We start from the raw sequence: 26,979 nt of genomic DNA, 5'->3' as shown, positions 1-26,979 counted from the left end.
ATACAATATAATGTTACACTTAACTGAGAATGATGGAAAGTCTTAGCAAGAGTATACTTAGCTATGAATCTAACGAGCCGATGACTTAAGAGTACATGGTAACAAGATAACTTATTAGTTAAAACTCCGATGAAATAGAAAGGAAGATAAAACAGTTTGATAAATATTATTTGATCAAAATAACCCTTTAGACTAGGCCTAACCAAGATAGTATAAGATTAAGGATAACAAACAATAATTATCAAAACAAATTAATGTACTCGATTGATCAGTACAATTCAAGAGAAATGTAAGTCAGATCAAACTAGATATAATGACATGCAAAAATATAGGTTTCGATCAAAATATTAGGCTGAAGCAAGAAAGTCTTTATCTAATATATAATAAGATTACACATCAATCTACTAGAGATAACAAACATATAAGGATCACTTGAATCAAAATTGATTTGATAACTAGTAGTTGTATAAGATTGAACAAAATATTGGACTGGACCAAGAAAGAAAGTCTTGACTTTGCAGATACAAACTACCATATGCCAAACTCACACGCGTGCTGGAGGTCGAACCGAATTGATGTTAGCCCAGCAGAGAACTCACTCCGATGAAAACTACGAACTAAGGTGGTGACACACCGAAATTGTATTGAGATCCATTCACTTTTATAAGACCCAGGACGGACATATTTATACCTTGAGCAAAAATGAGTATGATTCCGGTTATTATAGGCAACCAATCTCAAATCTAAGTTAATAAAAAAAAGATGTATCTAATATGAGAAAATTGTACAAGTTTGATTTGGAAACCATCGACCTTCCATATCAATGTCATCCCATACATGTATCGTCTCCCAAACCTGTGTTCAAGCACTTAGGAAATTATCGGCATCATTTATGAAAACATAGTTCGATAGAATGAAATACACTATTTTCTCACTACATATAAGTAGTCTGCTTTTTTTCATGGTAAAATTATGCTTACTTGTGTTCTCCTAGGAACTATGTTCTTCCCAAATATGCTGCTGATAGCCATTACTTAGTGCATTTCATCTTTTGGCTACTGAAGGAAAACTAAATGAAATTATTTAGAAAGTTTTTTTTGCCGCAACTATCAAAATTCTATTATAACAGTGCCTGTTATTATAATAATCAGCCAAATAGTAAAATAATGACAACTGACCTTGCTGATGTGTCAACCATTTATGCTAATGTTGTTAACCATTTATTTACTCAGACATGCTAGATTATGATGTAGGAACATGTTACCTATATCTCACCTTCTCAAGGTCGAGGCTCGGATATATAATAGTGGTTATAAAACCAAAACCAATATCGGAAAACAAAATGTCACTTTAGGAGATCGAACTAAACTCGATGATGGTATTTGGATAGTTGATACATGATATTTGTGAATGTAGTTCGCTGAAACATATTGCCCAGACAGGTTTACCCTTTTAATTATAACATGCATGAACTGTTAATGCGGTGAATACTATTTCATTGAACGGTTATTTGGTTGGTTGATCGATGAGCTTGGCTACAACATTGATTGCCTGCCCGTGTGCTGTCTTCCCTGTATAACTCGACATCAGGACCCTGTGGATTTATATGTACCGAGTACCGACAAATAATAAATGACCGGATTATTTTTTAGAAAATAAAATACTTAGAAACTACCTACCTATATATGTTGATAATATTTCTTTACTGTCCTTTGATTTAAAAATCAGAACAATTTTACTATCTTTAAGAAGGTACCAGAAGATACCACTATTTTCTATATAAAATTTAGTACCTTCTAATATCTACTGTTTTCTACATAAAATTTAGCACCTCCTGGTATCTTAGATATAGAAAGTACCAAATTTTATATAGAAAACAGTGGTACCTCATGATACCTCCTCACGGAGAATGCTCTAAAAATTATAGTTATTGGGCAAGATCATACTTACCATGTTTATGTTCGGCAAACACCAGTGGTACAACGACGATAATAATGACAACGATCACGATGATGAATTGATGATGGTGGTGGTGGTGACGATGATAATAGATATTAGTATATTTTTATATAAACTTAATCAAACTTAAAAATATTTTACTTAATTAAGACAAATATAAAGCAAGAACGGAGGGATCAGCAATACGACTTAATTGTGAGCTGACAAGCTGCTGCTTATATGAGTTATAAGATCATATGGCCAGTCCAGCGTGACTTGTGAGCTAATAATGGTTTCATGTTGTTGTCATTAATTATTTCTTATGGAGATTTTAATTACTATTAAAATCTCAAGGGTCTACTACTATATTGTACGGATCATGTAGCTAGCTAGTATTTTGAAACAACTTGGGATCCATGTTGGTGCAGTCAAGTATCACACATAGATACTTCATAAATATTTTGGCAACTACTTGTGAATTGGAAGCAGACAACAACTTATAAATATTTCGTTATGTATGTTCCATACTCCATCTAAAGATTAAAAAAACAAGAGATTTCACCACACATGTGATTTTGTACAACAAATTAATGCCATCGATCTGTTTCCTCTGTGGTTACAGATTTCTGCTCACCAAACAGTAACCTCATTTTTAACGTGACACTGACATGGAAGGCTCTAGTCTTCGCCCTACTGACTCATCATTACAAGAAGAAGAAATGAATGAATGACAGGAGCATCAGCTGGGAAATGGCATGGATCTCTCCTGTTCTTTCATGTCCTCCTTTTGAGGGAGAAAAGGAGTGCGTTTTCTTCAGCTACTTCCATTGTTTGCTCCTCCAATTAATCTAGATTTTGGTATGAAAACTGGAGGCTTGTGAGGCAGACATAAGTGCTGTTGTTGGAGTAGGCACACAAGGAGGTCAGCACCTTGCACAATGGAAGGCTCCATTGCTGAGACCAAGCTTCATCTTCTTCCTCTCCTCCACGGCACACCTTCTCAGGTCATTCCCATGTCTTGGTTTCATCTTTTCTCCTTTTCTTTCGGGTATGGGCATTTCTGCTGTGTTTGAGGCATATGATTATAACCAAAGCTTCTTTTGTTTCATATGAGAAAGTTGAAGGTTGGTGCTACTTTCTTTGATTCCCTTTTTCTTGGTGGGCAGATCTAGATTTTTTGACCAAAAAAAATTGACTGAAGAAAGGATAGTTTTCTAGTGCTGGGAAAGGCATAATCTGTTGCCTATTATTTTTTTAGGCATTCCTGGGATCGATGTGATGGTCCAGAACATTACTTTACGACCTTATTTCTACCTTTTATTTTGATTTTTTTATGTTTGTGTTCCATAATATAATTCACACTTTTATATAGAAGTTCCAAATTATTTATGTGTATACTAATTCATTTTTGTATTTACTGGTTCATCCCAACGAAGATCTATATGTGTGATATATGCTGGCATTTTCAAAGCTTCTAGGAATTGTTTGAATAACAATTTAAGAACACAAATATATAGAGAACTACAATTTATTGTCATGTATTACATGCCAATATTGGTACTTGTTTGGATCTTCTAAATCAAATTCTGGCCCATCCTTGGACATAGCCTTAGAATTTGGTTCATGCACACGCTCGACACATATTACATGACGGAGCACATACAAATTAATGGGTGACCGTATGTTTGAAAATGAAAAATAATTTGTAGCAGCACCTCCCTTGCGCTGATCTTCTTTGGCATACTAAAGGCCCAACAAAGTGTAAATTCTTCCTTTGGTTTGCCTTTCAGCGCCGTTGTTGGACAGCGGACCTACTTCTTAGGCGCGACATTAATTCCCACTCCACCTGCCCTTCTATGCCCAGGATTCTAAAATAGCGAACCACATCTTTCTCGACTGTGTGTTTGCTAGACAGATCTGGCTCTAGGTTCTGACAGTCGTGGGATGGGCTTCCATCTCTCCCTCTAGGGGTGCCTACCTTCAGGAATGGTGGCCTTCGTCGAGAACCCTCCTTCCAGAGTATCTGAAGGTCAGCTTTGACTCTATTGTCCTTCTCGTCTCTTGGCAGCTCTGGTTGGAACTCAATCGTTGGGTTTTCGATCACGAGCTTTCTTCCCTCCAAGATGTGCTCGAAGTGATCTATTCGGAGGGCCTTTTGTGGTCCTCCGCTGGGTAGCACCCCTTGGTGCCATGTTGAGAGATTAGCGTAGCGTAGCGTGTGTTTCCCCCTCTTGGGCGTTTTGTTGGGAGATTAGCTTGTAGCCTCTGGACTCTCCCCCATCGTGTTGTTTTCTTGGGGGTCCCTGCTGGAGGCCGGTCTAGCTATATGCGACATATATCAACACTATTTTTCTTCTAATGTATTGACGTGCAAATCTTTTGTACGTTTGAGAAAAAAATAATTTGTGAATAAAACTTTTATATACGTATTCATAGCGATCAAAGAGTTAAGGCTGAAAAATAAACTACGATGAAAAAAACCCCAAATCAACTTCAAATTTAAAGTTGAAAATTTAAGTTTTTGCTTCTAGCATAAGCAAAAGAGAAAATATAGGTCGTAAGTCTGTTTGATAGGTCGTATCGCTGTCTGAATTATCAACAGTCAAATGAACTGCCCAAAACCAGAGCCAAAGCCAAAGCTATCTATGCCATTTTTCTGACAGATAATTAAGAAGCTAGCAAATAATAACTGAAAGTTGGCGTGAAAGCTGAGTATCAGGATCGACTCATTACACTTTAATGACCTTTACGAAAGTACTTAATCAAACCTTAATCCCTGCAAAGGTTGCAACTGTCAACCGGTGTTGCATAGAGAAGAGAAAGCATTCTACTTTCGTTTTTTGTATTGTATCGACATGAAGTCGGCGTCCATGTGGCGTGAATTTCAGTCACAGATACAATTGTCGAGGCACATAAAACCTCAGAGCACTCTCGCCTTCTGTCTCTGCGAACTCTCCCCTCTGCTCTGTTCTCACCGCCAACGCCGTTGGATTCGCCGCCGGCGAGCGAGCATGGAAGATGACGAGCAGCGGCAGTGGATGGAAGGGAAGATCAACGATGAGGACGAGGTGGAGCTTGTCTCACGGCCGGTTTTTGCCAGCATTTTCTTTTCTTTCATTTCTTCAATTTGCCCTGGAAAAATCACCATTACAAGTTCTTTTCTGTGATCCCATTTGCTTATAAAGTGTCCTAACTAAGAACAAGATTAAGAATTTACAAGCATTTTTTTAGAGAAGTGTATTTTTACCCAGACTCTATATCCGGTTGAATATATGCAACTATTTTTTTAAATTCGGGAACTTAGCCTAAGTTGAGAATTTAGCCTCTTGTTCCTATGGAAATTTGAACTCAGGACAGTGAGGTCACAAGACTGAGTAATCAAATGTAGAATTCTTGGTAATGGTTGCAGGAGCATGGTCCAAACACAGGCAATGGATCAGTTGATGTCAAAGGCAATCCAGCATCGAAAACACACACTGGGAAATGGAAGGCTTGCTACTCAATTCTAGGTGCATCATTTCGGACTCTGCAACTTTTAGTTCATAAAAAATGTTTTGGGTGCATTACACGGTGGTGTTCATTTGTATGGATAGATTATTGCTTTGTATTGTGCATAATTCAACTTTTTGTTTGAATACAGGTGGTGAATTTTGCGGCGCATTGGCGTACTACGCAGTAGGGACCAACCTGGTGAGCTACCTGACCAAGGTTCAGGGACAGAGCAATGTCACGGCTGCTAGCAACATCGCTTCTTGGCAGGGTAACTGCTACCTGACGACAATACTCGGTGCATTCCTAGCAGACTCATATTGGGGAAGACACCGGACAATCGTCGTCTCCCTCACCATCTTTACCTTTGTAAGAAACAGCAACATTGTCATGTTCCTCTGAACACTTGATACCTGAATCACTACAGTTAGTAGTGCCTGTTTCTCTGAATATTACTTGAGGTGTCTGAACATTTGTGTCACACTGTATGTTTTCAGGGAATGGTTTCACTGACACTTTCAGCAGTAATTCCACCAAACATTCATGCATCAATGGTGATATCCCCCCAAGAGGCATTGTCCTCCCTTGGCCTCTACATGACTGCTCTGGGCTTAGGTGGCATATGGCCATGTGTTCCGACATTCGGAGCCGATCAATTCGACGACAGCGACAGTTCGGAGAAGGCGCAGAAGGAGCTCTTCTACAACTGGTACTACTTCGCCGTCAATGGCGGCTTCTTCGTGGCCAGCACGGCCATAGTGTGGGTTCAGGACAACTGTGGATGGGCACTGGGCTTTGGGATCCCTACACTGTTTTCGGTCATGGGCGTTGTCGGATTCCTTGCAAGTATGAGGTTCTACAGGTATCAGAAGCCTGCGGGCAGCGCGCTTACTAGGATCTGTCAGGTTGTCGTGGCGGCGTTTCGCAAGCTCCACATCGACGTGCCAAGCGACAGCTCTCTTCTATATGAAATTCCAGGGAAGGAGTCTGCCATTGTTGGCAGCAGGAAGCTGATGCACACTGATGGACTCAGGTACACAATACATTCTCTCAATTCAGCTCTGTATCTGATTTGAGTTAGTCATGTACAAGCTTCAATATTATGGGGAAAAAAAAGGCTAAATTTATATTTTTCTGCATACAAAAATCGAATTCTTTGGTCGAAAGAATATTCTAACACAGGTCCTAGAGATTTCATAACATAAAACTCTGCTGTGAAAGGGCATGTAGCCTAGTGGTTACAGTGACCTGAGTAGCAGCAGAGGTGCTGAGTTTAAATCTCCATAGGAGCATGAATTTCAGCATATATCCGGTTGGATAGGGAGGCCGAGTAAAAATACCCTTCTCTAACAAAAAAAAAACATAGAACTCTGCTCTGCTCTTATCATACCTTCAGCTTACAGAATTACAGAAGCTGATCAGTAATTGATCAAGTTGTTCAGTGAACTGATAAAAAAGATCAAATTTTGAATTTTGATGAATTTACCGTTGTTGCAATCAGATTCTTCGACCGAGCTGCCACTGTGATTGCATCGGAGGAAGCATCAGCGAGTCCATGGAAGCTGTGCACAGTGACACAGGTGGAGGAGCTCAAGATCTTGGCGCGGATGCTGCCCGTCTTCCTCACCGCCATCATCTTCAACACCGCCGAGGCATGCTTCCCGCTGTTCGTCGAGCAAGGCGGCGCCATGGACAACCACATCACCGACGGCGACGCCTTCGCGTTGCCGCCGGCCTCGCTGATGACCTTCACCTGCGTCTGCATCCTCGTCCTGGCGCCATCCTACGACAGGGTCCTCATGCCGGCGGTGAGCAGGCTGACCGGCGTGAAGCGCGGCCTCTCCGAGCTGCACCGCATCGGCGTCGGCATGGTTTTCACCGTGCTCGCGCTCGCCGCCGCCGCGTCCGTCGAGACGGCGCGCCTCGCCGCCGTGCAGGAGAGAGGCAGCGGCGTGGCTCCGGTGAGCATCATGTGGCAGGCGCCGCAGTACCTGTTCGTCGGCGTGGCGAAGGTGTTCAGCGTGGTCGGGTACATCGAGTTCGCGTACGAGCAGAGCCCCGACGCCATGAGGAGCTTGTGCCAGGCATGCTCGCTCATCATGGTCACGCTCGGAAGCTACCTCGTGTCCGCCATGCTGAGCATCATCAGCTCGGTCAGCGGCGGTGGCGGATGGATCCCGGAGAATCTGAACGAGGGGCATCTTGATCGCTTCTTCTGGTTGATGGCGGCGTTGCATCTCATCAACTTCCTCGTCTTCGTCTGCTGCGCTACTTCCTACAAACGCAAGCTGGCTACCTAGCTAATTGATTGACTTCACTTCTGTTTTACATTTGTTTTTTCTCATTTCCAGAATGTTGTGTTGCACTGACACTCCAGTTGGTACCGACGTACCAAAATTTACATTAAAATTTTGGTAACTCTCGATACCTTCTTAAGTACCGTAAAATTGCTCCTACATATATATTTTTACATTTGTATTTTCAGATCCTCCATTTGTGTCCGGTTTTCATCTGGCACCAGTTTAGTTACACTGATACCAGGTACCAAGTATTGTTGTATTGATGACAAAATTAGAACAGGCACCTTTGGGTTTCCAGAAGCCAAAAAGAAATTGCATCTCAACCAGTTTAAATCAAGCTTGCATATCCCAAAGGTGTTCTAGATCCACAAAATAATACATTAATACCCTAGATCCCCAAAATGATTCCGCAGATCCCAAAATGAAGATGATAATATGAAAAGCACACGAACAAGAACCAATAATCACCAGCTCCTTATTCAATAGATGAACAACACATCTAGATCCTTAAGATCAATAGAAGAACATGAGTAAACATCAACAATCACAAGAGTGCAAGATAGCCGATCTTCCGGCCACCGACGCCGTCACACCTACAACCTGCCAATGCCGTCACACTTTCAGTCCACTCTTGCCGTCCTATCTCCCAACTAACCTATCATCATGTAGGTAAGACGTAGCTAGAGGTAAAAGTGGTAATGGGCCAAGGCCCTGGGTTCTTTCACAACCCTATTTAATCCTTAAAAAAATTTAGTTCAAAACTCTATACAACAAATGACTTCCAAGTGGCCGTATCCGGTGGCCTCCAACCTCCACACTAGGAGATGCACCATCCATCCTAACAGGGGGCAGTAGAGGTTATAGGAGGGGGAGGGGCGGTGATCGCGTCGAACGTGCTTTATTGTTGCCCACCGATGCCACAATCTGGCGATAGGAGGATGGGGAGGCTGAGTCACCGCCATTGCCCTAGAGCTGCCATCAGTGATCGGGGAGAGCGAGTGTTTTTATCGGTCTCCTCGTCGGATCAGCTCGGTTCATTATTGGTGGTGGTTAAATTAAAACCAATATCTAAAACATATTATAGGTCGCCGTTCTTTCAATAAACCAATACGTATAACATATTATATGTGTAGGTTCTTTAAAAAAAAAGGTTTGGGAGCATTGAGAGAGAGAGAAAATCCTTATAGGTGCCCGTTCTAAATGCACCGAAACATATGAGGCATCCCCTATTTACAGTTTTGTAGTAGTGGAATTCTAAACATGATATATATAGCTTAAATTGAGCTTGTATATCTCAAAGATGCGCTAGATCCACAAAATAATGCCCTAGACCCCTAAAATGATCCCATATTCCAAAATAAAGATGAACATATGAAAAATACATGAACATATGAAAAAGGACAATAATTCAATTAGTTAACTAACAATGGTATTACACTATTACAGTATCGGATTATAACTCAGCAATATTGACCAAAATTTTAATTTGTAAACTGTAATCAGCTCATGTGTTCTTCATATCTCTACACAGGATAAATTTGTGTATTCTTCTTTTTCTTTCCTTTTTGAAATAAAAGATAATAGCTCTGTCAATTCAGTGATGTAGAAAAAAAATAGTAATAAGGTGGCCCCTGTAACGAAGAGGTGACAACCATAATAACTGTATCATAACTGGTAAAGTTGCAAGAAAGATATCATTTAACTACGTTGAGATGCCCTTTCTTACAGATTCTGTAAGTTAGTCTGTTCTGAATTATTCTAATTATTCAGTCCCCTTTCTGTCATCAAGATTTCTTCAGTAGTAACAAAACAGTTCAGTTGCCCAGGAAAAGAAACTCTTGCACAAAGCAAAACGGGGTCACTGATTTTTATTTTGTTATGTCCATATTGAAGAAAAGAAGAGTTTACAGACTGTTCAGATGTTCATTTTACAGCATTTGTTTACTTGTACAATCAGCCTCCATCTGATTTTTTCCTGCCAGTGGATTTGATCAATAGTTCACTGTAGTGCTCTTTGATTAGGATGGCATTTTCATGCTAGTCTCAGTTTGACTCTGAAGAACAAACTTTAGCTTAGCTGCATGAATGCATGATTACATCATTGCACTGGATTCAGAAGGGTAATGCAGATGCAACTCGCAGCACCACGAAATGCACTTTAAGTCCAATAGGAACCTCATCTGAATGTTTTCATAGGCCAGATTAATTTCCCCACAATGCAAACATGCCACTATTCCCACTACTTAACTGAACATTACCATCCACTTATCTTATCATGCTTCAGGCATCTGCAAAACCCAAATCCCACACGAAACTGCAACCAATACATTAAAATTTATTGTCAGCTGGTTGGATCTCCACTACCACTTTGGACTTGAGACAAGGAAAGGCTGGCTAGCACTTGCAGGTCCATTACAGTATAGCTAGTGACTTCACCATTGCAGAGCAGAAAGTGTAGCAAAGCTTCAGCAGCCATTTTCAGAATGTGCAGATATCCGGATAGAAAACTAGTTAGCAGAATCACACCACTGCATGCGCAGCCGCCCACTATCGTGCCGACTTCGGCTATCGGAAATAGTATAATTCATGGATCGATCGCTTTAACTGCCTATAAGAACATGGCAAGAAGACATGGACTGTGCAAGCAGCAAAAGAACAGAGCAGTAAGTTCAGTAAGAGATGGAAATGGAATACTCCTACAGTTGCAGTTTCATGCTTGTATGCTCAGTTCTTGTGCTGTGTGCTAGTACTCGGTGTGTGAGATGCCAGCTATCTGACGATTTCTATGACTACACATGTCCTCATGTGTACAACATTGTGCAGCACCATGTTTATTCTGCCATGAGAACTGAGATGAGGATGGGTGCCTCCCTCCTCAGGCTCCATTTCCATGACTGCTTTGTCAATGTATACATGCATCAATAATTGAGCTTTGTCTGAATGTTCTCCATTCATAGACAGTTTACTAATTGTGCCACAGTTACTGAAAATCTGTTCTCCATTTCAGGGTTGTGATGGTTCCATCCTTCTGGATGGTGATGACGGCGAGAAATTTGCGATTCCCAACAAGAACTCTGTCAGAGGGTACGAAGTCATTGACGCGATAAAGGAAGATCTCGAGAACATCTGCCCTGAAGTGGTTTCCTGCGCCGACATTGTAGCTCTTGCAGCTGGCTATGGAGTACTATTTGTAAGTTCAGTCTACTCACTGACCTTGCAGTTCAGTTTTATGTATTGGAAATCTCTGTTTGAAAAACTCAGGTACTGAAAGTTGCATGATTGGTTCAGAGTGGAGGTCCTTACTACGACGTTCTTCTGGGTAGGAGGGATGGCCTCCTAGCAAATCAGTCAGGAGCCAACAATGGTCTACCTTCGCCGTTCGAAAACATCACTTCCATCATAGGAAAGTTCGGCGATGTCGGCCTTGACACAACTGATGTTGTTGTCCTATCAGGTACTAACAGTACTACTACACATTTACATTCAGAACAAGAATGATCATTTTGTCTCATGCTTCATGATGGTTCAGAATCTCCCTGTATTCTGTAATACTATCTAAAACTGTTCCAATGATTGTTTGGAAAAAAAAAACAGCGTATTTACAAATTAAAAATAATTTATGAATACATTTTTTATATATGTGTTTTTAGCGATCCAAAAAACCAAGGTCAAAAATAAACTATGATAAAAAAAACTCCAAAATCTACACCAAATTTAAAGTTAAAAATTTGAATTTCGGCTTATATGTATAAGCAGGAGCAAAAAGATGAGAATCTGTGCAACTCTGTCAATCCTGAAATTTCATGCTCTTCATAGAAACAATTAATCCTGGAAACTGTTACAAATATTTGTTCAATTACACAATGATTGTTACATCGAGAACAATACTCATCAATTTATCTCATGGTTAATAATTGATTCAGAATCCTTTTTAGATGCTTAGATAACTGCTGCCTATACTGTATTATTTGCTGAAACTGCACGGTGCATATTTCAAAGACACATGCAACTTTCTCAGTTCTGAATTTTCAAACTGTACACAGGAAAAACATGGAAACCGTCAGATAGATTGGATTATAAATATCAGTGATATGTCTCCCATTTCAAGTTTTTATAAGAAATTTGCAAGAGCTATATCTGAAATACCTTGATCATGAACAGGAGCTCACACGATTGGACGAGCACGGTGCAAGCTGTTCAGCAACCGATTGTCAACCACTTCAAGCTCAGCCGACCCGACGCTGGACGCCACCATGGCTGCCAACCTCCAGAGCCTCTGCAACGGCGGCGATGGCAACCAGACGACGGCGCTGGACATCACCTCCGCCGACGTGTTCGACAACCGCTACTACCAGAACCTCCTCAACCAGAGGGGCCTTCTGTCCTCCGACCAGGGCCTCTTCTCCAGCGTCGACGGCGTCGCCAACACCAAGGACCTGGTGCAGACTTACAGCGCCAATGGCCATAGATTCTTCTGGGATTTTGCAAGATCCATGGTGAAGATGGGCAACATCAGCCCACTGACCGGCGACGACGGACAGATTCGCAAGAACTGCAGGGCTGTCAACTGAGCTTCAGGCTTGAAAAGATCATACCTTTGTTGTACTTTTCAGAAGGCGATGCGATTGAGATGTTAAGAGTGTCATATATGTGTGTGAATTGTGATGTTACATGCTTGAACAAGCACAAGTAATAACAATCGATCTAGCTTGATTTCATCCATTGGAAAGACAGAATGAGTCCAATTAAATTGAGTGGGTCATATTATCACATCATTCTGCAGTGTGATATCAAGTTTGCAACCATCTCTATACTTCTGTTTGTGCAGTATTGGCAACCAAATTATTGGAGTGCATTCAAAATGCATGGCAAGAGTACTACTAGTAGTACTGTGCAAGCAACACGTTGCACAGTAGTTTTATGGATGAGTAACACACCCCAAAGTTGTTTATGTAGAAAAACGAAGAAAAAGCTGACTTTTGGAGAGCAATTTTTAGTAAAATTTTATAATATCGCGCATGTTGCTACGGAAAATTATAAAAAAAACACCTGGTAAATCGTATGAAACAAAAACAACGATTTGAATATGATAGGCAAGAATAAACATTGTACAGATTATAACCATTGGTTGAGCTTATTGATGATAGTATACGATTATCTCAGTACTGCCCACTAATCCATTAGTGGACCAGAATAGATTGATGACGTGGCCTACACACGAGTTTTTTTATATGAGTAAATGATTATTGTGAGTTGTAACCATGTAGAAAAGGTTAATATTACCATTTGTGACATCCCTGCTCCCTAATTTGTAGGTACTCATTGTTTTTAAGCATCACAATAATTATGACACCGGAAAATCAACTACTGGTACCATGTGTGACTCTCCTCATACTAGAAATTGCTAGCTTTTATTTTGGTGGGCCGCCACTTAGATTATTATTGTTGGCCCAAGATTATAACATCACATATTAGTTGTTATAATTTCTATAGATTGCTCTGTTAACGGACACGACTGCACTTTTATTAACATCTATTAGACTATTAGAGTTCACCTTTATTTTTAACTTTTGCTTATACTTATAAGCCAAAATTTAAATTTAAAACTTTAAATTTTGAGTTAATTTTAAGGTTTTTTCACCGAATTTTATTTTATAGCCTTAGTTTTTATATCGTTTTGAAGACGTATATAAAAGTTTATTCTTTTAAAAACCCAAATTAAAGATGACCCGTTGTGTATGCAAATGGAATCTCACAGAGCTATTGCATATCCAGGAAAAAGCATAAGTAATTCAGCGAAAGTATAAATATATACTAATGATCACTTGTCTCCATTTAATTGTTATGTGCTAATTTATATATATGCTCATTTTGGGAGCATATATATATATTTATATATATTTAGAGTGAAGTGCACCAGCGGTCCCTAAACTTGTATGCATGTGTCATCTAGGTCCCTGAACTCTCAAAACATATTTTTGGGTCCTCGAACTTGTCCGAAGGTGTCATATAGGTCCAACGAGCTCTGACCCGCTCCATCTGCTGACGTGGCATGCCACGGTCCCACATGTCAGTTTCTTTCTTCTCCTTATTCTTTTCTCTCCCTTCTCGTAAGCGTCACCGTGGCATGCCACGTCAGTGGATGGAGCGGGTCGGAGCCCGTTTGGACCTATATGACACTTCCGGACAAGTTCGGGAATCCAAAAATACATTTTGAGAGTTCATGGACCTAGATGACACATGCATACAAGTTTAGGGACCGCTGGTGCACTTCACTCGTATATTTATAACGGATGGAAACAGTTATTAGTCTTGTCAAGATTAATTAATTGTCTCCATCGAAGCACATGTCGGCGAAGCTAGCTATATATTAGACATAATATTGTTGGATGTCAGTCGCAATCCTACTTTCTGGCACTTGGTGTGCCCGTCTCCCTGTGGGAAATTTAAAGGACAACTAAGTACTTGCTTAATTATATTTCTAATTTAATCATGATCACCACCTTGTTCGTGCACCAAGCACATACGTATATTTAATTTCTATACAGATGCCAATTGCCAATGCAGGGTACAGTACTAGTTCCATGAAAGAGACTGTTGGCCAAATTAGCCAAAGTGTCAACGTATACGTTCCTACATCTGTCGACTATTTGCTCCAAACATTGAAAAACAAGATATTTATGGTATTTTTGTTTCCCAATTTCGACAGTTATATGAGATTTTTTTATCATACTTAAAAAATACCTTAATGTACCATATTTTTATTGTAAATATTTAGTATATCGAGTTACATTGTATCTTAAATACTAAATTTTTTTATCTCAAAGTAATTCTTAAAGATAGTAAAAAAAGCCCCGTTATATAAATGTGTTTGCTCTGATCAATCATATGTAAGGCCTACCTAGGTAGCACGAGCTTTGGCAGCTATATTACTTATAAGTGGCCCACGCAAATTGCGTGGCTAGTATTGATATATATTTTTACATAATTACATATATATTTTTATGTTCTATTAATAAAAAAATTGAAAACAACGATGATTATCATAATCTAGTACGATGGTCCATGCATATTGTGCAGCTAGTATCTTCATAAGTTGCATCTATATAAGGTCTCTTATTTTGATAATAATTATTTTTAATTGTTAATATAAATTTAAAATTTTCTAAATTATATTTTCACACGTACCTCATTTACCTGTATTCTAAACTATACTTGTACATAAACTATTTCTTTGCATAATACTAAATTTGTCATTCAGATTTTAGATACTTCTAAAGTTCGAATTTAAATGTTGACCATTTCTCTTAATTTTACTTGTTTTTAACCGGATTTTTTTATGTTTCCAAATTGTATTTATATATAGACTCTTCCCTCAATATCAATTATTTTAAAAATTTTAAACCAAAATTTGGATTTTTTTAATTGTATTTACACATAAACTCTTTTTATATTTTTCTTATTTTTAATTATGAAATTGTATTTCTGATCGGATTCTTTTTATTTATAGACGGACTCTTCCCTCAATATCAATTATTTTAAAAAAATTAATTTGAGATCTAGATTATTCTAAGTTGTATCGATGCATGGACTCTTTTTTATTTTTAAATCCGATACGTATTTCTAATTGGATTTTTATTACACATGGACTTTTTTTATCATGTTTATTTATTTCATAATTCTAAAATTGTATTACTAATCGGATGCTTTTTTCAATTAATGTGGGTTTTAATCCGATATTTGGATTTTTCTAAACTGTATTTACACCTTGACTCTTTCTATTATTATTATTTTTAATTCCAAAATTGTCTTTCCAATCGGATTCTTTTTTATTACACACAGACTGAAATTGTATTTCTAATCAGATTTTTTTGGTTTTTATTAACATAGATTTGTTAGCTCATAAAAAATACTGATATTTTCTTCTCTCTGTTGTAATACACGGTTTATCTTTTTCTTTTTGGCTGTTGTCCGACTCAGAAAGCTGATGTTTTCTTTTTTTTTTCTCTCTCTTGAATACACGGTTGATATTTTCCTTTTTCGCTGTGTCCGACTCGAAAAGCTGATGTTTTCTTTTCTCTTGTAATACACGGTCTTTTTCATTTTTCTTATTTTCTCTTGATTAATGTGGGATTTTCTAGCCCGTGAGAGCGAACGTGGAGACTCCCTTTTCTATTACTTTATATATATAATAGAGGATTCATAAAATCCAGCAAAAGCTTTTCAGAGGAATATATGGGATACATGCATGTTAAAAATCGTTGTCCACACTCACATTCAACCTATGCGGATACTAATTAGGGTTACGAGGAAAATCTTGTCCTTGATTGAATAAAACAGATAACTGAACGTTCTCATCAAAAAAAAAAACAGATAACTGAACTCTTTAACTTTTAGTTAACAGGTTTAGATGGAAACAAGAGTCCATATCAATTACTCTCTTTACCTATTAATATATTGCTGCGATCAAACGAGAGACCTTTACCCACACCGGCCCAGAAATGTGTCTAGCTTATTACACGCAGTCAGAGAGATGGGGAATAGGAAAGGACAGGTAGTCTAATAGCTAGAAGGGCTCAGTAGCACTTGAGGTCATGGGTTCGATTTTTCGCTAGTGTGTGTGCGTTATAAGAGTCTGTGTTATACTGTGTCCTAAAAAAAGAGAGAGTCGGGGAAGAGTGGCAACTTCCTAGCCTCAAAAAAATAAAAATATAAAGTAGACTAGTTAAATATTCTTCAAAATCTAAATCAGTTACAGCACTCCATATTTATCTATTTTGGTTTCAAAATTATTAAATTAGACAAACATATATACAAATTTTAAATTCCAACAAAAATACCATTCGGTACTTAATTGTTAATTTATTTTGACAATACAGAAAACTAGACGATACTACTATAGAAACTGACCACATACTCTAATCTTTAACGGCTTCTTCGTATCATAGGAATTTTATAGGAATTTCAGAGGAAACAGTTTAATTCCTTAAAAATTCCTGCAAAATTCATCCAAACCGAAGAGGGCCTAAATTGTTGTTAGAGTATTATATATATTAACTTATGTGTTTGGCGTGACGAAAAGTAGACATGCATTATTGTTAACGAAAAAAAAAGCGATTGATAAGGTAAAAGACCAGTGGCGCGCATGATCAATATACAAAGCATCCAAAATAAATCATAAATTTGACAAATAGACAATATATATAACATGCTTATAATTAACGTATTTTTATTGATTCGGTGACTACGAAAAGCATATACATATACTTCTTAATTTCTCCATTATCTTTATTCACGTGTGCGAACAAATATCTAAATTTGAGCAGTGTGCACTAGCAGACTCGAATAATGCATTGCCCAATTAATTTGTTTGACGAATAGCTATCGGCCAACCACTTGCTAGTTAGCTATATATGCATTCCTACATTATATGTGTGCGCCAAGCTAGCTAGGCACGTAGAAGCCACTTTCAACTGTAGCAATTATGTATATATGTGCATGATCAATAATTGGCTGATGATGTGGCCAGTGTATCTGCATCGTCTGACGTTGCTTAGTGGCACTGAATACATACCGTACTACATTAATTATTGCATAGAAGATACATGTAAATTAATATTGAGAGGGGTAAGAGCAAGCCCACCCATATAGCAGTTAACTCTTCATCATTAATGTAGGACCCATATGTCACTCTCACAGAGTTTCTTGGTTCTTATGCCTAAACTGGTTACAAGCTTACAGCCTGCTTACGTTCTCTCTCATCCACTCTCTCCTCCACATAAGTATATAGCCAGCTTATAGCCTGCTATTGTACTTGCTCTAACACAAAGGCGACATCCTAAGGGACATTTATGTTTGCTACACATTATATATGAACCTAGATAACAGATGAGATTGTCATATATGTAGGTTTTTGGCGCATGCAAAAATATTTTCTAGCAAGATATAAAAGTTCATCTCATTTGAGATATAGACTTTAATACCACCGTGCTAGTTAGCCCTAAGAGATTGAGACCCTGCATTTCAGAACGGTGGATGCTCTTAAAACAACTTGCATCAATTTGCGGGGGAGAGAAATAAAATAGCACATGTGTGGAATTAATCGTGCACCCGGGCCCGAGCTGAGGGAGGCGAGTTCTACGTGGTCAAAATTGGAATTCTAGTATTTACACTGATGTAACTTTCATTTCCAATTTTGTTTGGCTATATAAATCACTGAGTTCCTTGATTGCATGGAAGTAATGTAAAATCCAGATGTTACAGGGACCTATTTGGTTGGGCTCCAAGCTAGTTGTCCGCATCGTGCATGCATTCTCTATCCTGATATTTATTTATTTATTTATCGATCAACACATGGAAATTGCACAGTTGCACGTAGTGATCGATGGATGTCCACTGACGTGCTTTGGGAGATCAGCAGGTCAGATCTCCTTCAATTTGATATACATGCATCCTGCACACCGAAATGGCCGATCGATAAGACTTTTGGAAAGTCATCATCGTCGTTTCTCCATCTAAGTACGTAGTCACTGAATAGTGTCGAGTCATCGTCAATGTGTGTGGTCAACATGCTACCGGTTTCCGCCGTGTACCATCTAGAATACAATCGTTCCTACGCATCAATTATGTTGAATACTACAGATAATTTAATCAAATTATCATGAAATAACATATTTAAGTGTCTATCACATAACTATAGATTTAAACACAAAAATTTTCACAGAGCAGCATATTTAAGGGATATTGTATCCCAAAACTACAGACTTAAAATTAATTTTATCCCAAAACTATAACTTTTTTTGCAACTTAAAGGACAAAACAGTGGAACTCTGAAACATGTATTTCTTTGATATTTTCACTGCTAAGTCTGCAGTTTTCTAAGAAAAATTAATACTAAATTTATAGTTATGTGATACATGGTCTTAAATTTATAGTTTTCTAATAATTTTAAAATACTTGTTGCATTGCGAAATTTACTCTACTTTATCTATTCGTGTTGATAGTGTTTTTTATTTTCAGAATTGGATGTGATCAATTTTACTGATTCAGCTTTTAAAATTATAATTTAACGACTTATTACTCTCTTTATATAATTATGACCATGGAAAAAAACTATAGAGATATATATTTACGATTATTGATGATGTGTACCGTGAGATTGTACACGTACATTTCAGTATATACCAATAATTAATTTAGTACATGAAATAATATATATACACTAAACGTACAACTGTACCTATAAAAGGACAAACAAAGATCCTTCGATTAACTCCATTATTACGCGTGATCTTAGCAAACATGTATGATTCATGCATGCATGCAAATTAAGGTATAATTAATATATATGTATCGTATAGCCGCCGTGGAATGATTAGATCAAAGGAAAGCAAGATTGGCCTTCCCATCTTGACCGTGACGTACGACTGATCGATGTTCGATCTTGCATCAATTCCTGTGCAAGTTCCCAAAATTTTTTTCAAAAACATCACATCGAATTTTTAGACACCTAAATAAAGCACTAAATATAGATGAATCAAAAAACTAATTACAGTTATGGAAGAAATCTTGAGACTAATATTTTGAGTCTAATTAGTCCATGATTAGCCATAAGTGCTACATTAACCAACATGTGCTAACGACAGATTAATTAGGCTCAAAAGATTCGCCTCGCGGTTTCTAGGCTAGCTGTGAAATTCGTTTTTTCATTCGTGTCCGAAAACCACTTCCGACATCCGATCAAACATTTGACGTGACACTTCTCCCAAAAATTTTCTCAATCTAAACACCACCTAAATACTAATACATCTATCTCAAAACACGGGTATTTCTAGTGGTTTACTATAGATTAATGTTAAAAAAATAACTATAGTGTCCCTTAATAAATAAGAAATAAACGTAAGTGAAAGATTAGGTACGTGGGGTAAAAAATAGACAAATGTAATAAAAGTTAATTTTATAACGTACGTGGAAGTGATTAATTTTATAAGTACGTGAAAGTGATTAATTTTATAAGTAATACTATGTACCAAAAACACTTATATTCTAATACAAAATTTAAATATTAAAAATGTTTATATTTTGAAATGGGCAGGGTAGCTAATTAGTGGATTGGGCCAAGCTACATATTATCAACAAAATATGCATAATGTAACAAAGTTACTCCGTCCTATATTACATACATACGATCTTCTTTCTAGAAAATCTCAGTATCATATAGTTATAAAATTTTATTTGCATATCAGTAAATGTGATAGTGATGATATTTTTTTGCATATAATTACGCTATAATATAGCTATTTGCTGTCTTTTTAATAATGAAGATCTTTTACATCGTCCCGAACGGCCATAAAGCACACAGCTAAGTTATTTGTCAAATAAAAACAAAGACAAAACATAGTGGCACACATCTCAAAATATTGAGTGAAAGAAATAATTGAATGCAGAAGTATAAAAAGACAAAACAAATAAAGATGTATATGCTATGCTACCTATAATGAAATAAGAGATACTCCCTCCATCCTAAATGTTTGACGCCATTGATTTTTTTATATAACTTTGACTATTCGTCTTATTCAAAAATTTGCATAATTATTAATTATTTTTATATCATTTCATTTGTTATTAAATATATTTTTATGCATATATATAGTTTCACAGGTTTTAAAAAAATTAAATAACGAATGGTCAAACATGTGTAAAAAAGTCAATCGCATCAAACATTTAGGGACAGAGGCAGTATATATTTAGCAACCGATCCCAAACATGCATGGCTCCGTGGTGCAATTGTTCCTCAAATAGTAGTAATATATAGATCCAACACATGAAAATAATTAATAATATACAAGGGATAAGATATATAAGCAATTAATCCTACCGCCACTAGCTAAATTAATGGTACATATATGATTAGTTTCTTGAAATTAAAGAAAAGCAATGGAGGAAAAACCAGTAGGTACACTACCCAACACGAAGCATTGCATGTCGTATTATTTGCGAGCATGTGCAGTCGTCATCTAGTCACAGTCAGGTCAGCCTAGAGGAGACCAAGTTTGACAAGTCTGTAGACAGAGCTAGCTAGCATGATTTGCCATGCCATTTGGACTACATATATATGTTTATCCATCATATATTCTACCCATTCAACTGACAATGATGCACACAAACATCACACAACTTGCTCGATGAACAATAAATTTGGTAAAACAGAGATAAGAGTAAATGTGATAACGATGTGGCCGGTGTTAATTTGGGTAGCTAAGCTAGCTACCTCAGCTACTTAGGCCTTGTTTAGTTTTCAAAATCATTTCCTAAAAACACCACATCGAATCTTTGGACACCTAAATGTATCATTAAATATTGATAAAAACTAAAACTAATTTACACAGTTATGCGGAAAATCGTGAGACGAATCTTTTTAAGCCTAATTAGTACATGATTAGCCATAAGTGATACGGTAACCAACATGTGCTAATGACAGTTTAATTAGACTCAAAAGATTCGTCTCGCGGTTTTCAGATGGAATCCGAAATGTATTTTGTAATTAGGCTACGTTTAATACTTCAAATATATACGTGCCGATATGACCCTCTTCTAAAAATTTTTAGGAACTAAATGGGCCTCGATTACTTAGATAAATGATTGAGCAGCTATAAATCAGGAGAGGCCTCTGAGATGGTGGAACACAGACACACGTAACTTACGTAGCTAGAGGTAGCTAGCTTGTATAGCAGCAATGGCGGCAGCTTCTTCTTGGTGTCTGGTGGTGGTGATGGTGGTGGCGCTGTGCGTGGGCGGCGGCGCGGCTCAGCTGTGCGAGGACTACTACGACTGCACATGCCCGGACGCATACGACATCGTCCGGCGAGTCCTCATCGAGGCGCACAAGAGCGACACCCGCATCTTCGCCAGCCTCATCCGCCTCCATTTCCACGACTGCTTCGTCCAGGGCTGCGACGCCTCGCTCCTGCTGGACACCGTCCCGGGGATGCCGTCCGAGAAGACCTCGCCGCCGAACAACAACTCGGCGAGGGGTTTCCCGGTGGTCGACGACGTCAAGGCGGCGCTGGAGGACGCCTGCCCCGGCGTCGTCTCCTGCGCCGACATCCTCGCCCTTGCCGCTGAGATCTCCGTCGAGCTGGTATGTATACACTGTAATTTAACTTACTACTACTAATTACGTAGTGTAGTATTATTAACTACACTACGTAAGCATGCTTAATTAATTATGGATTCGATAGCATCCAATCAAATTAGCTATGTACGTAGTATGTGGGTGGGAATATCATCATAGCATGCAGCATGGCTGAACAGTGCGTGATCGATGTATGGTTGGGTCGATCGACGATTGGTAGCTTTTCTACGTCTTTTCAATTAATCAAGAGCTTGCAAGATGCTTTTCTACGTAGTACAACCTTTTCATTGAACAGTGATTTGACAGGCCCGTCGGTGCCAATCTTAAGCGCATTTTTTCTGATAACTTGAGATGTATAGAGCCGTCGAAACTTCCTATCATCCTGAAGGTCTCGATTAAAATTTTTAGTACCAAATTTTGGTATCATTATACCTTAAGATAATAAAATTTTACATATAAATATATTTTAAATACCTCAAGATATTTTTAAGGAGAGTAAAAAAGCTAATGAGAGTAAAAAATAGCTATCACCAATCTAAACTTCATGCTGATCTTAGGTGTTACCTAGATCAATAGGCTACATGTACTTTCACAATATTACATACTAACTGTTAGTAATATGTATATGCAACATTACAACGGATTACAACCACATGAATGATTGAGCATGAAAGGGATAAGACATTGGATGCTATGTACGGTGAGATGAGTGGAGGGTAGGAAATAAAATATAAGAGCCCTTTAATCAAAGAAATGAAAAAACAGAGGAATAGAAAAAAACGTAGATTCTGATCGACATAGCAGAAAATTGGAAAACACACAAAAAAAAATCATAGGAATAGCCGTTTGATTGGAGCACGGGAAAAACATAGAAATTTGAGGAGGGACCAAGAATCAAAAGGATTTCTTATATGAGGTTTCACCTCTTGGTAAATTTCCTCCAAAACTTGTATAGGAATAGCCATTCCATAGAAATTTCATAGAGTTCATTCCTTTGATTCAAATGACTTTGTAGAAAAAAATTCTATAGAAATGAAAACCTCTAAAATTCTTATGGATTTCCTTCGAATCAATGGGGCCTAACCTCGATCAAAGAAAAACATATTGTGCTATGTATAGAATACGGAGGACATCATGACAGGACAAGAAAGTATCTGCATGAACATATATGAGTCACACAGAAGACGACGAAAGAGCGTAGTGAGAACCAATCTTGTCGTCGTACGGGCTCCATTCCAAAACAAGTACAATTAATTAAGCTGCTCTAGCTAGCTACTAGATAACACCAACAGTACCAGTGATCGATCAATCAGATAGCTAGGTATCACATGTGCAAAAGCTACATATTCACTTCACTCATCACTCATCGATGCATGCACGATCGAACTGTACCACCTACGTAACAAATAAATTTTGGAATATTGATTCAGTATATCATCCTCCTATTTTTGTTTTAATTATGTTTATAAGTTAAAATTTAAATTTTTAACCTTAAATTTGAAGTTAATTTTGAGATTTTTTTATCACGGTTTATTTTTAACTTTGGCTTTTACGTTGCTAAGAACATCTATATAAAAGTTTTATTTACAAAATTATCTTTTATTTACAAATACGCTGTTCACTCGGTATATTATGTGTGTGGTTAATTTGTGACGTATAGTCTGGTGGGCCCGGGTGGGGCGTGCTGCTGGGGAGGCTCGACGGCATGACCTCCGACTTCAATGGCTCCCTCGACCTGCCGGCCCCCACCGACAACCTCACCGTCCTCCGCCAGAAGTTCGACAAGCTCAACCTTAACGACGTCGACCTCGTCGCCCTCTCTGGTGCGCACATCCATCGCCGGCGACCCTCCTCCGCACTGGAATAATATGTATGTTGTAGCGAGCTTTCAAACTGATCATCTGCCGTGGCCGGCGATGACGACGATGCAGGTGGGCACACCTTCGGCCGGGTGCGGTGCCAGTTCGTGACGGACAGGCTCTACAACTTCAGCGGCACGGGGCGGCCGGACCCGACCATGGACTTCGCCTACCGGAGCTTCCTCTCGCAGCGGTGCCCGCCCAACGGCCCACCGGCGGCGCTCAACGACCTCGACCCGACCACGCCGGACACCTTCGACAACCACTACTACACCAACATCGAGGCCAGCCGCGGCTTCCTCCAGTCGGACCAGGAGCTCAAGTCGTCGCCGGAGGCGGGCGGGACGACGGCGCCCATCGTCGACCGCTTCGCCTCCAGCCAGGGCGCCTTCTTCGCCAGCTTCGCGCAGTCCATGATCAACATGGGGAACCTCGGCCCGGTCACTGACCCTTCCATGGGAGAGGTCCGGACCAACTGCAGAAAGGTCAACGGAAGTTGATTAATACAGATTATAAACATGGTGATTACAGAGGTGATCTGTGCATAATTAAGCATGCATTTGTGGGAATATTAGTTCAGTTTAATTACTTAAGAAAATGAAAAAGAAATTGAAGGAATGTGTTTAATTTGGATGCAATTAAGGAATCTTATCATGCATCCAGCTTGATAAATAATTGGCCACTAGTTGACCAATGTATTTGTACCGTGCATGTGTTTGTTCCAAAAGACCGAGGCAATCAGAATTATATGTACAAGTTTGTTGTGCCAGTTCACATTTTATTTATTGGTCCTCCTATGTATCTATACTACATATAAAAAAAAGGCAATGGTGATGCCACCCCACCATCTATCTTTTTCGTTATCAACTGCTCTATGACATTTAATGTTAAAAAATAGTCTTTCTACATGTTAATGATATCTTATTTCATCTCTAGAATACAACTTTACCCCTCTCAAAAAATCCATACTACTTTAAAATAAGGCAATGGTGGTGACAATGCATCGGCCACCCCACCACCTATCTTTTTCTTTACCAACTGCTCTATGTCCTTTAATGTTAAAAAATAGTCTTTCTACATGTTAATAATATCTTATTTCATTTCTAGAATACAAGTTTACTCCTCTCAAATAATTTAAGAAACATTTGATGTACAGAGAGTTAGTTTAGATATGAGAATATTAGTACAATTTTTTTGGGGTAGGGTGTACATGTTTACATCCATGTCCCTATATTCCCTCCACTTCTGTGCAAAAGAATGGTCTTTAAGCAGAGCTACGTTGTTTCACTGGGTCAGATGACCGGACGGTATTTAGCTAATTAGTATATTTCTGCACGGTTTGTTAGCAGTGACCCCCTTGCCAAATGCTGGTTGACCCCGTTCCACAATTGAAACACAACGCACGTAGTAAAAAGTAGCATTACAGAGCTACAGACTAGTGTTAGAACTATCCAGTTCATCTTTGAACATTTTTATTATAGTGTTACCCAATACCATATTTGATTACTCCACAAATTACCTATTTACTAGTGCACTTATACATGTTATTAGGACAATCGCACAAAAAATACACATACCATCAGGGTATGTAGTAATTCTGGTGGTAATCAAGTAGTGCTACACATAAGGCCTTTTTGGATACTAAACAATTTTGAGAAAATAGTTTTGTGCGCAAAAGAATTATACATTGTTAGCCAATTTTACCTCATAAATTATTGCTAGAAGTCAGGTTTATAGTCTAAACAATTAAAGAGACTTTTTGTTTGGTGTAAAAAAAGTTATATCGCACATAAATATTTATATCAGTTCATAGTTAGTTTAGCTCCAAAAACTTATGCATCGAAAGATATGTACCTTACAAGTTTGATATACGAGTTAGAACCCTACTAAACTCGACATTAGTTTAGACTAGCATGACCCCGGTGCCATATAATCCTGGCTCCTCCAAACTTGCTTCTTTTGTAATTAGCTACCATAAAGATGAAAATTGCTTTAAATCAATGTTGCAATAAAAATCATATATAACGTTTTCCATTGCAAAAAAAAAATCACACAGTACAGGATCTCACAAGACATATTAATCCATTCATACGATAGGTATGAAAGAACATTTTTTTGGAGAAGGGTATTTTTACCCAACATCTATATCCGGTTACATATATGCAACCATTTGTTATATATTTAGGAACTTAGCCCAAGCAGTCGACTTAGCCTCTCTAATAGCCCAACCTAAAATTCATGCTCCTTTGTAGATTTGAACTGAAGATTTTAGGTGCTACTCAGGTCACTGCAACCACTATGCTATATGTTGTTTCATGAGTTTGAAAACATGGAAGATTAAGAACGATGTGATTCAATTTGAAGCAACAAAACACATCTAATTGACAAAATTAAAGAATGTACTTTGTGATAAAAGTTTTGGAAATTTTAAATTATTAATCTATTAATTGTCAAACTATAATGATGATGTGTATATTTAATTTGTGAATATTTCTGCTAAATAAATGGATCAAAGGCAGGGGTAAAGGCAGAAAGGCCCTACAATATATGCATCGAACTATATTTAATTGTGCACTTATGAAAATAAATTAAGCAGATAGCCACGTAGTCGATCCATCCGTCCTCACATCACATCTATTGGTTGGCGTAACAGTTTAGATCTTGGAATCAGCTGGGCTGGTGTCGGTCGATTGCGTCCTTGCAAATGGAGTAATTACTCTCTTCATCAGACTATTATATCTTTCCTACGAAAAATAAGAAAAATAATGTTATGGTCCCCATTCTTTCTATTTTTTCCCATATACAATAATTCACATGATTAATTGGAGTATACTTGATTTGGATGCCTCTCCATATATATTCGAAAATTAATTGCTGATCGGTGTGATATTAATACTTCTACATATGAAGCATCATGATGATGAGTGCACACAATGTGTACAGCTAGTTAGCTCCCTGTCTGTCATCCATGTGACAACAAGTAAGATGACTTGACAGTTACACAATGATTCATTGCTTTTGCTAATAGGTTGCTTACAAGTTACCCGGAAGCAATTGTCCATATATGCCACTTTAGACAAAATTAACGCTGCGTTCAGTTTGCAAAATAATTTTGTAAAAACATCACATCAAATTTATGATCACACATTTGAAGTATTAAACGTAGTTTAATTATAAAACAAACTTCAGATTCCGTCCGTAAACCGCGAGACAAATCTTTTGAGTCTAATTAATTCATCATGAGCACATGTTGGTTACT

General features: G+C 38.1%; 3 protein-coding genes across 3 annotated transcripts; all 3 read left to right on the top strand.

Annotated features, from left to right (window-relative positions):
• Nucleotides 1–2,688: 2,688 nt before the first annotated feature.
• Nucleotides 2,689–8,041, top strand: LOC102710733 (protein NRT1/ PTR FAMILY 8.3-like). The gene is made up of 5 exons (XM_015841873.2): nucleotides 2,689–2,942; nucleotides 5,348–5,447; nucleotides 5,579–5,796; nucleotides 5,925–6,460; nucleotides 6,929–8,041. The coding sequence occupies exons 1-5, from the start codon at nucleotides 2,877–2,879 to the stop codon at nucleotides 7,725–7,727; spliced, it is 1,719 nt and encodes a 572-aa protein (XP_015697359.1). The 5' UTR covers nucleotides 2,689–2,876; the 3' UTR covers nucleotides 7,728–8,041.
• Nucleotides 8,042–10,367: 2,326 nt separating this feature from the next.
• LOC102708558 (peroxidase N-like) lies at nucleotides 10,368–12,515 on the top strand. The gene is made up of 4 exons (XM_006661535.3): nucleotides 10,368–10,634; nucleotides 10,735–10,917; nucleotides 11,016–11,181; nucleotides 11,889–12,515. Exons 1-4 carry the CDS (start codon nucleotides 10,407–10,409, stop codon nucleotides 12,296–12,298), a joined length of 987 nt encoding a protein of 328 aa, XP_006661598.1. The 5' UTR covers nucleotides 10,368–10,406; the 3' UTR covers nucleotides 12,299–12,515.
• An 8,844-nt stretch (nucleotides 12,516–21,359) lies between these two features.
• On the top strand, nucleotides 21,360–24,476 carry LOC102708279 (peroxidase A2-like). The gene is made up of 3 exons (XM_040528048.1): nucleotides 21,360–21,867; nucleotides 23,522–23,684; nucleotides 23,793–24,476. Exons 1-3 carry the CDS (start codon nucleotides 21,463–21,465, stop codon nucleotides 24,218–24,220), a joined length of 996 nt encoding a protein of 331 aa, XP_040383982.1. The 5' UTR covers nucleotides 21,360–21,462; the 3' UTR covers nucleotides 24,221–24,476.
• The last annotated feature ends 2,503 nt before the right edge of the window (nucleotides 24,477–26,979 follow it).

This window comes from Oryza brachyantha, chromosome 10, assembly GCF_000231095.2.
Source record: "Oryza brachyantha chromosome 10, ObraRS2, whole genome shotgun sequence".
Classification (NCBI taxonomy): Eukaryota; Viridiplantae; Streptophyta; class Magnoliopsida; order Poales; family Poaceae; genus Oryza; species Oryza brachyantha.
Note: the sequence above shows the minus strand (reverse complement) of the source record. Positions and strands in the feature narration are given on the sequence as shown.

Bases quoted from the DNA above. Each gene is read 5' to 3' on its own strand.
- LOC102710733 (XM_015841873.2), top strand. From the start codon at position 2,877: ATGGAAGGCTCCATTGCTGAGACCAAGCTTCATCTTCTTCCTCTCCTC. The intron at 2,943-5,347 runs GTCATTCCCATG...TAATGGTTGCAG, and splicing joins TCCACGGCACACCTTCTCAG to GAGCATGGTCCAAACACAGG. The intron at 5,448-5,578 runs GTGCATCATTTC...GTTTGAATACAG, and splicing joins GGCTTGCTACTCAATTCTAG to GTGGTGAATTTTGCGGCGCA.
- LOC102708558 (XM_006661535.3), top strand. From the start codon at position 10,407: ATGGAAATGGAATACTCCTACAGTTGCAGTTTCATGCTTGTATGCTCA. The intron at 10,918-11,015 runs GTAAGTTCAGTC...TGATTGGTTCAG, and splicing joins CTGGCTATGGAGTACTATTT to AGTGGAGGTCCTTACTACGA. The intron at 11,182-11,888 runs GTACTAACAGTA...GATCATGAACAG, and splicing joins TGATGTTGTTGTCCTATCAG to GAGCTCACACGATTGGACGA.
- LOC102708279 (XM_040528048.1), top strand. From the start codon at position 21,463: ATGGCGGCAGCTTCTTCTTGGTGTCTGGTGGTGGTGATGGTGGTGGCG. The intron at 21,868-23,521 runs GTATGTATACAC...TGTGACGTATAG, and splicing joins CTGAGATCTCCGTCGAGCTG to TCTGGTGGGCCCGGGTGGGG. The intron at 23,685-23,792 runs GTGCGCACATCC...ACGACGATGCAG, and splicing joins CGACCTCGTCGCCCTCTCTG to GTGGGCACACCTTCGGCCGG.